Source organism: Cyprinodon variegatus, unplaced genomic scaffold (assembly GCF_000732505.1).
Source record: "Cyprinodon variegatus isolate N-32 unplaced genomic scaffold, C_variegatus-1.0 Scaffold431, whole genome shotgun sequence".
Taxonomy (NCBI): domain Eukaryota; kingdom Metazoa; phylum Chordata; class Actinopteri; order Cyprinodontiformes; family Cyprinodontidae; genus Cyprinodon; species Cyprinodon variegatus.
The window spans coordinates 225547-236043 of NW_015150884.1; the positions used below are offsets into that span (position 1 = coordinate 225547).

General features: G+C 36.4%; 1 protein-coding gene across 1 annotated transcript in view; it reads right to left on the bottom strand.

The window, feature by feature from the left end:
* Window positions 1-1019: 1019 nt before the first annotated feature.
* The window catches only part of LOC107093535 (rho GDP-dissociation inhibitor 1-like), a 27180-nt gene continuing 17702 nt past the window's right edge, over window positions 1020-10497 (bottom strand). The window contains exons 4-6 of the mRNA XM_015388660.1: window positions 4937-5013; window positions 3260-3323; window positions 1020-3164 (exon numbers count right to left, since the gene is read on the bottom strand). Coding sequence (XP_015244146.1) covers window positions 2968-3164; window positions 3260-3323; window positions 4937-5013 — 338 coding nt within the window. The 3' untranslated portion in view covers window positions 1020-2967. The remainder of the gene's footprint in view (window positions 3165-3259; window positions 3324-4936; window positions 5014-10497) is intronic.

The window sequence follows — 10497 nt, forward strand, 5'->3', positions numbered from 1 at the left end:
CAAGTTTCCCTCTCTGTTCTGTTCAGGCTTAAAGTTTAGGCTAATTAAGAAATATCGAAGTGGAAAGTTTTCATGCCGGCAACCTGTATATGGATTTAAAAGCACTCTGCTTGCCTGTAACTCATTGGAGTGGCTAATTTATTATTGTTAAAAAAATATGTAAATCATATATTTTAGCATTCTTCCAATAGATTCAATTTCATCAGCCTGCTCCTTTCAAGCAAAGAACAAAACTCATTTCATTTCACTGAGCTTAAGTTTTCACATAAAGGTTTAATTGAGCCTCAGTAATGCATTATCAAAATGATTTTACCTGCAGCAGCATGCTGTTTTGACCTTTAAATCTTCTTAGAGCAAAAGGCTACACGTGTGATGGATAAAAGGGTAGCTAATGCTTGATGCTCAATTCCACTTTTTTTCTGAAAACCATTTTTCTGGCATTGCCTTTCATGCTGCTAATTAAATGTGATGCGATCAGAATTCTGTAGTGAAGTGTTCAAGACATCAGAGTGACCTGCATGTGCAGAAGGAGAATTTAGATATCACACAGCTGCACACTGTTTATGGGATGAAATGACGGCATCAAAATAATAACAATAACAATAATAATTGTTAGGAACAAAAAAGCAAGACCACATCATTCACAAAAAAGGAAGGTAAGTAAAAAAAAAAAAAAAGAACAATGTAGAGCTATTTACAACCGTTTTCAAAGCAGCCAGAAACTACTGCTGCTGCAGAGATGCCTGGATGTGCAGCAGAAGCAAGGTGAATAATGTAGAAGCTGGATGAAATGCAGCCTGAACATTCAGATTGCAGTTACCTGGAAAACTATCGGATATAAATCCAATTTAGTAGCACCTATAGAAAGGGCTGAAATAAAAAACAATTGGAATGAAGCTTTTGAGTTGCTTTGAAAAGGCAGGATATGAGCCGCATATGGGTAAAAAGATTGGATTTGGGTTGAGTTTGCCTGCTGTGTGATTATTACCAAATACTCTCTACCATAACAAATCGGTCTGAAACACGATGTCGGACAACATGGGGAAGGTTTTGCAATGTTGTAATATTGAACAAGCATGGAAAAACAACCGATAATCTTTGAACATCCCCACATTTTGTAACATCACAGCCATAAAGCCAAGGATTTTATTAGGGAATACAAGCTAACATATATTTGAGATAGAAATAATAGAGTGTTTTTACGTTAAAGACTATTGTTTTTGTCCCCTTGTGCTCTGATACTTCCCTTAAAAAAATCTAGTGGAAAAAAGGCTACATTCTTGAAAACCATAGTTCATAGGGTTTGAATTACAAATCTTTGACAGGTCTACCTTATGGTGTTCCTCAGAGTCCAGTTTTGGGGCCATTTAGTTTCTGCTATATTCTGCTTCCCTTCAGTTCATTTAGTGCAATATTACAAAAATAGTGCTACACTAAACATGTTTGTTTATACATTTCAAGCCTGATGGGGTTTCTAAATATCATGTCTTACATTAAGTGCTTTAAAAAGGTAATTTTGGAGGAAAAGAGAATAGGAAAGTTTTAGGAAAGTCAGATTATTAAACCCTGAAATCCTTGTTTTTGCTCCAGACCAAACTACATCTGACTCATGCTTTATGTTATTTGATTATATCCATTCTCTGCTTCCTGCTTGTATCACCTTAGAAAATGATGTAAAGTTGAGTTCCATGAAGTCATGATTAAGCAGGATAGAAATGTATTAATATATTGCGATTTGTTTTTCACTCGCCGGTTTTTGATTTTCGTTTCCACGTTATTTAGAAAATAAGTATAAAATGGGGAACATAATGGATAACCCTGTGCACCCTCTTCATCATACTGTTGAACGTCATAGGAGATTCTTCCTGCCTCCAGCTATTCACATCTACAACAATTCAGTCAATAAATCTCTGTAACAACATTTAATGTCCTTTGGGTTTAAAAAGGCATTTTGGAATTGAATTTAATGAGAATTGCAAGCTATCATGTTCTATTAATTAAAAAGTACTAAGTAAGTTCTTTCAGGTGCTACAGTTTTGTTGTCAGTGTGAATATTTGAGAAATTCTGCATCACTTTGGTCAAAGAGTTTTCTTTTAGCTGTGCTATTGAGTTTACTTATTTAACTTCCTGAAAATATCTGGAAGTCCCTATTTTAAATAATTCAAATAAAATAAGTACAATAGACTATTTTCTCCCGACCCTAACCCCTGATACACCGCTAAAACTCTACTGAAAAGACACTATGTACACTAGTTAAAAGACATGTGACAGAAAATATCGCTGGAACTTTCCTTCGCTGAAGCATCTAAATGTTACACAGGTCAATGATGCACAAAGCAATCAACAGCTGTAAGGAGGATTTCTTTTCCTGCTTTCATTATGCACACTTATTAGAGTTCGGCATCTGGATTAATGGTGTAAATAGCAAATAATATGTGTAACTATGTGTTTAGAGTACAGCATATTTTACATTTTACTAAAAATAACACCATTCTGCCTCCGTGAGCTGTGTCCCAGCATATGAACCTAGATTTAGATGACAGTCTTATCTTCCAGAGTTTTTCCTTAGTGTTTAAGAGGGTTTATTTCAATCACTTATTCTCTTTTACAGTGTGTGTTATTTTCTTTCTCAGTTTTTTCACCCTCTTGACTGTCAAGCACAAAAATTGAGCTGATCTTGGAGGCAGCCACATCTATTGTTTTACATATTTTCATGGTAAATATCATCCTGCCATGTGCTCAACACCGACCAAACTGACTCCATATGATGATAAGATAAGGCAAAAATCTGGTAAAAGAAAAAAATTAGTTAGGATTGATGGAGAACACATGGAGAATTATGTAAAAACAGAACCGTGAACAGAGTTTTATTTTTTGGCGAATGCAATTAGAGAGGAAAATGTTGACATGGGTAAAATATGATGGATAAAAAGCAATGTTTGCCATCAGTTTCCCGGCACTCCCTGTTAAATTCCATCCTTTGTGATGCTGAGGATCCATTCCCAAGATAGGTAGACATTCTTGTCATCATCAGTGAAGCAGGATTTGACCAAATACTGGCCTCGGGACATCATCCCTTTAGGTGCCTCATCAGCTGGACTCAGGAACTCCTGTTCCTCTGCTCGTGGGCCGTAGCTTCCCATCATGCAGACTGCAGTGTTCTCTGTGGGGCAAACACAAAATATAAATTAGGCTTCAAGGCAAAAAGAGATGCTTACTAACATCTAAAACATAAAGAAAAAAAAAACTTTAACCTACTTCTTACTCCTTTCTTGTAGGTCACTTGTCGATACTTCAAGCCAGACACAATATCTCTGTTCACCTGAAGAAAACACAGACATGCATATACATCATTCTCACTTCTTTAACTCTTTTCTAAATCCATTTTCTCTGAGACTGAGGTAAGGTTTTGTGCAATTCAGGAAATCCGATTTGACAAAGACTGTAAACCGGTTTGTCCAGGAGGGGTCCCCACAGCACAGCTCCTCTTAATTAATTAATATTATCATTTTATTTTCCCAATAGTGCTGCTATTTAAATATATTTATACAGCAAATATTAAAGCCAGAACTGCAAAAAAATAAAATATCTATGAAGGGAAATGTAAATGTATGTCAGGGCAATCAAGGGTCCAGTTTTGGGGGCTTTGGGATGGTCCTTGAAACCTCCATGTTAAAGTGATATTTACTTATAACAGCCTTAAAAGGTCATCATAATGTCAGGTTAAATTGATTTAAAAAAATTGTTTAACGTGTTAACAGCTAGCTGTAACAAATTGAAAAATTAAATTAATGGATAAAACTCCAAAAATTATGTGACACAAATGACCTGTGAGGTTTTTAGAATAGAAGAACAGAATTCTACTTTATTGTCACTACACTGTCAGAAGTACAAAGCAACAAAATTCACTCTCTGCACTCAACCCATCCCTTGGGGAGCAGTGGGCGGCCATTGTGTGGCGCCAAGGGAGCAGTGTGGGGTTAAGGGTTTTGCTTAGCGACCCACAGTGGTAGTGAGGCTTGAACATCAGAACCTCTGGGATCCAAGCGCATGCCCTAACCGCAAGGCAACCACTCACCCTAAAACTGTTAACTTGCCCATTTTAACTTGCCTTTATATGTTAAGACCGTCAAACAGCTATCATTGTACCCAAAAACAAAATAGTAACACATATTGGAGAAGAAAGAAATAGATTTTTCAGGGATGTATTGTGAAAGTTGTTTTTCTGTCCCCTGATGTTGCAAAAAGAGGAAATAGGTGTTTATATGGAAAAAAAATAGTGTCTCTAAAGCTACTCTAAACTTAAGTAAAAAAATTACAAAACATATAGTCAAAAGTGAATAAAATAAATTTTTGACCAGGGATCCAACAATTGAAGAACCCCTTGCCATTAAACCCAGGGTTTAACTTCAGATATGTGGTTGAGGTGCATATAGATTTCACCTGCTTAGCTCAGAGCATTTTAGAACAAACGTCCCCTAAATTTAAAAGAAAATAAAGAATGACTCCTCTGCTATTAGATCTTCATGAGAAATTTTGATACATTTGTAAAGAAATGTATAAAAAATCTTTTTAAAATAATCAATTAACCCCCCTGGAGAACCTTCAAGACCCACTAGGGGGAGACTCTCCTGGTTGAAGACAAATAATTTCAAAAACAAATGTCGAATTTTAAGCAGGGACTATTGGAGTCTAGACCAGGTCTTATTAAAGACTTTGATCTGTTCAGATAACTTGAAAAATTGAATATGAAATTGAATATGAAAAAAAAATTCCTGCTGTTACTTGAGTTTAACTATGTTGATCAAATCTTTTAGCATCACAAAAAAAAAAAAAACACTTCATATTCTCATGTCTTATATAAACGCATCTCATCTAAAAAATAAGGCTTTTTTTCCTCTTAAACTTGACACCAAATCATGAATCATATCATACCTTAAAGTAAACCTTCAGCCTGTATTTGGCTCCTTCCTGTAAGGTGAAGGCAGTCTCCTTCAGAGCATTCAGGTCTCCTGCACACAGACATGACACACAGCTGTTAGTCGCTCCCTTACTCAATACATTTTAGGGATTTCTCTCATCTTCTTAGAGTAAAATCCAGATAAATTAAATTATGCTTGGAAGGGTTTCCATTTTTATGCATCCTGTGGTTTTCAGATTTCAGTTTTGTTTCAGTCTTTTTTAATTAGTTTATACCAAAACTGCAAAAAAGCATGATGGACCACCGGAGAGAAAAAAAAAGGCAAAACAAAACACATCACAATCAGAAATGCATCCACCATCTAATCACTTTATATCTCAATTTAAAGCCAGCCATGTGCCCAGAGTGCTTCCTAATGGAGAGACAGAAAGGAAGAAGAGGAGGAAGAGATGAAGGAGAGATAAAGACACAAGGGGATAGAGAAAAAGCAACGACAGGATGTGAGGAAGAGGAAAGAGCGGCTGGATGATAACAGCTTTCTTAGGTTGGTTGCATAGAACACAGATGTTCTTATTGAACAGGCATAGCCCAAAGTTTTTAATCTCAGTTTCAACTTTACAGATTTGGTTTTAGTGAAGAAAATCTACCTTAAGTTTATTCTGCTAGATGATTGCATGTTGTTTATTTAATTTGCAATGTGTGCAATTAGTCAGAAAAATACAGAGAATGCTTATCTTCATTGATTTTTGCTGGAACAAAATGATCAGTCAACTTGATAAATAGAGGTAAACTGCAAAGAAATCCAGCTGAAATCACTCAGCCAATCTAATTAGCAGATTCCTGATGATTTGGAGTTGAATCATCTTTTTGCTTTTTCATTTTCTTTCACCTGCCTTGCTCTGAAAACCACAAACTTCAATCTTACTCCCCTTTTCCTCATTTTCTAAGACAGACGATAGAGGAAAAAATGCTGGCCTCCCTCAGGAACCTTGGAGGGGGAAAATAGGTCAGTCGGGGAAGCCGTCTGCCTCCTTCCCCCCCAGGCTGCTCCCAGGCAGCAGGACTAATATCCTTCAAAGCAGACCCAGAGCAAAGCTTGTTTTTGCATATGAATAAAAAAAAAACTATATAGATGATGAAAAAGTAAGCAGATGGGGTAATTCCCATATTAATAAAAACAAGTGAAAACAGATTGAATAACAGGGTTTTTGATTATATTGCACAAAATAAACAGGGATTAAACTGAACTAAACCTTGCAAAGAAAAAAAGAATGCATGTTTGCAGCAAACGCTCTGATCATCCATCAAGCAGCTCCAAAGCCTATCAGTCACTACAGAGAGCAGACGCTCCCACTATAACCGTACCACCTTGAGTCATGCAGCACCCAGGACTAAAATAACTATCTTTATGCTCCCAAATGAACATAAATGAACAATTGAAATATGTGTACAAATTGTTTAAATTAATGCTTCTGAAAATAATAACTAATCATAATTAAAGCACAATCTGCTGTCTATAGTCTGAGTGACTGTATCCCCCACACAAATAAGGATTGCCTTTACAATAAACAGGTTCTTAAAGAACTAGAGATAACCAATTAGAGACACTGTCCCTAAAAATGTTGTGGAAGTGGTTTTCCCCACCGCCAGAAACAGACGGGATTAACCACGATTCCAACAGCCGCTTGTCCAAACTGCTACATCTTCTCTACATATTAGACCCGTCACACAACCCACTGGCCCTGGCAGTTCACCTGTCTGTGTCTGGGCAGAGAAAAATAGTCTAGAAAAACTATTTAGATGTCATTTATTTTACAGCATTTTGCTCTGTTTTTTGGTTCTTAATTTGCTGAGGACCCAAAGGCAAATGATACTGATCCTTCCTATTTCTTTTGTTAAAGTGTAACTCACCCCAAAATCAACTTTTTTTTTTTTTTTTTTTTTTTGCGTTAAAACTGAATAAACTTGATGTTGATGTAAATTTTACATTTCATGGGAATTTTGTCTCAGAGATGTCTTACTACTGCAGTTGAATTTTCCTATTGCTTCAGACGGTATATGCTGGTACAGGCCTACATCAATTGTAGAGGCATTTGTCTGGTATCTGGGTGGATAAAAATTTGCTAATGATAGGTGAAGCTCAGTTTTATGAAGCAAGTTTTATCCATTTTATCTATCCTTTTATTTCCTCTCACTAATCTGCATAAATTATGTTAGGCTGGTCAGTAGGGGGGCCTGAGAGCGATGTTCCCATCAGAATTAAAAGAAAGAAATTATAAAAAATGATCTGTTTACTTATACTGTATATGGGATATTTTACTTTAAAGCATTCACCATTCCTGGTTCAGTTTTGGTTCATTTTGGTTTAGTATGTTTCATTACAACTATGTGTTTTGATTGTGAGGGACTAAGTGAGTGAGTAAAGCTTTTGGCTTTCATTTAATTTAATGCTAATATTTGTTTGGTACTGATCCGATCAGTTCAGTTCAGTTCAGTTCAGTTCAATTCAATTCAATTCAATTCAATTCAATTCAATTCAGTAAAAAAACTCCCTTTTTACAGGAGCAGAGTGTGTCAGAGGCCCTCTGCCAAAGCTGATCGGTGTTCAAAAACATAGAAACAGACATAGAAAATGTTTATAAAAATCAAATTGACTACTGGTAGATGGTCCTGGGGGTGCAGAGCCCCTGGACAATCATTAATCCATGCTATTAGCCCTCTTAGCAGCTTATGTAGCGCTATGAGATTAGACTCACACATATTGAATCAAATAAAAGACTCAGACAGCAGCAGCACAACAGGAGGAAAAGGAGATTCAAAAGTACATTGTGAAAATAACATTTTCACAAAATGACTAACCTCATTAACAACTGCCTTTGGCACTTATTATTAGTCATTCATAGCCAAACCAAACCTATCGGTCCACAAAAAAGTAAAACTAATATTTCATACATTGTTTGTGCTTCATAATCATTTATTCTAAAATCAGAGATGGTTAAAACACCCACGACTTTTTTCTAACTAACAAATAAAAAGGCACCTTTATAAAGGAAAACTGCCATTCAGTGTGTTTGGTGTCAAGTGTGTTAAGATGCAGGGATCTGCAGCAGGGTGCTGACTCAGCAAATCAACCCCTGCAACACAAGAACCCACCAAAGTCATTGTTGGGCCTCAGGGGGCCCCAGCGCTGTACCTCACAGTCAAGGATACTGACTCACACTCTGCAGCAGGCCGAACTCGGCAGCACACTCCATCAGAACTATTATAAGTTCCTGTTCTGGTTAGATAATATTTAATTAAACAGGCTCTGGAACTGCTGCAACTGCTGCAACTTCCCAAGGCATCAATGCTTGACTTTATAAACTTATATTGGAAGGAAACTTAATGTAAATAGAAAGCAGGGTTTTTATAAAGTAAATATCTAAATAACAGAGCAAAGAATAGTCGCTGCTTCTTGGAATTGAACAAGTGGTTGGAGGTGGTTCAGGCAACCGATCAAGAGGTTCTCTGTGTGGCTCATTTTGGAGCATTTCCATTTTTATCCCACAGGTTAGTTCTCTCCCTTTAGTTTGCTCTGGGGAGACTCAGAACTAACTGAAGGGACTAAATATCTCATGTGGCCTGGGATCCCCCAGAATGAGCTAGGGGATGTTGATGGTAAAATGGACGACCCGGGTTACCTAATGGACCCGTCACCCCGGTGACCCAGTCCGAAAACCTTTGTCATGAATTGGTTCCATATGAATACTAAATGAAAACTGAATTAAAAAATTCCAGAAGGAGTTGGTTCAGTACAAAATCTTAATTTGTAAGCTTTGAAACAAAAAAAAAATTTATCAGAAATTAGGTAAATTCTTTCTCCAACTCCAGTAATATGCAGAGAGGGCAGCATCTCTATCATCATCATTAGCTCATCATTAAATCTCTACACTTTAATGATGAGCATGCACATCTCTGCCTCATCTGTCGCTGACAGGGCTCTAATAAGATCCAAAGTTATGTTCACACCAATTTCAGGATTTCTTTCCCGTCACATTTAGGTTCTGTTGCTCATTTAAACTTTTGCCAGCAACTCACATGCGATAATTCTCCTCCATGATATCATATGAAATTAGCTTCTAACTGTTTTTTGTTGTAATTTATCATAAGAGATTAGGATTTTACAGATTGAGATATGGTGCTTGGCTTATTATGAATAGCAGAAGAGTGGAGGAGGTGCCAGCAGCAGTGTTCCTTCTCCACCGGATCCTCCAGAGATACACACCTTGTTTTGTATCGCTTTACTTTCCTTTGCTTCGCTGTGTTCCTAAAAGCCCTCTACAAAAGGATAATGGGAATTGCTTGTTCTGGCTGCTGAAATCACTATTGTTGTGAGAGCACCACAATGCATTTATTGTCCAATAGAAAAATCCATTTCAGATGAATATCATTTGGTAACATATTGTATACATCCACACCACACCACAAAAAAAGCTTTTTTATTATTATTATTATTATTTATTTCCTTTATTATAAATTATATTGTTATTTTTTTTTTCTTTTTAAAGTGCCCAAAGTCTTGATGCCAAAAAGAGCCCAACAGATTTTACTTCACAAGTGGAGCAGTACGGCTATTGCCATAGTGTTCCGCTTGATTTATGCATATAAATTGCTTTATTATAATTCATGCAGGGAGTTTTACAGATAATATGGACACTGCAATGTAAGTAGAACGGGAAAGGAAAAACAGGAAAAAAGGAGAAAGGATAAAAGGAAGAGGTGATAAAAGAGAGATAATGATAAAATTGTATCATTATTTTTGTTCTTTTTATTGGCTTAATTATCCTAAGTGTGACAATAATTGTTTTGGCTTACCTTTATATCTTTTATTAATTGTATCACTTATGGTCACTTGACTGTGTAAAATAATGATACATAAATAAAAACTGAATGATTGATTGATTGATGGATCATCCAATGGACAGTATCTTACTGACTCTGTCTTCTATTGTCATCAACACTGAAAAGAAGGTGCTTGCTTACAGTACAGCAATGCCATGTCATTATTGTGGAATACCTGTATGGTGTGTTTTTAAAGTATTTGGACAATATTTGTCGGACCCAGTCAATCGAAACTAATGATGACACCTGATGTTTTCCCTTTGAGGGTTTATTTTTGAGACTGAGGTAACTTGCAGCACAATGCAAAGGCCTCACCATCAATTCCACTGCTCTGGGAGCTAATGCACTGATTTCATTCACTACTTCCCTAATCATGCTTCCTGATACACATATATATTCCTTGCACGAGTAAAGAGTCAATGGAAATCCTCCTAATGTCTGAAAGTATCTCACAACATGGCAGGCTGTCAATCTGATAGTAGAATCATGCAGAGACTACAGACATGTAATCATTAGATACAAGAGAGGTGTTTGCTTAGCTCTCTTGTTCTTTTTTATTCTGCATTAGTGTGATTGTGTTTGACTTTCATCTGGCTATAGGCATTAAATATGATAGATAGATAGATAGATAGATAGATAGATAGATAGATAGATAGATAGATAGATAGATAGATAGATAGATAGATAGATAGAT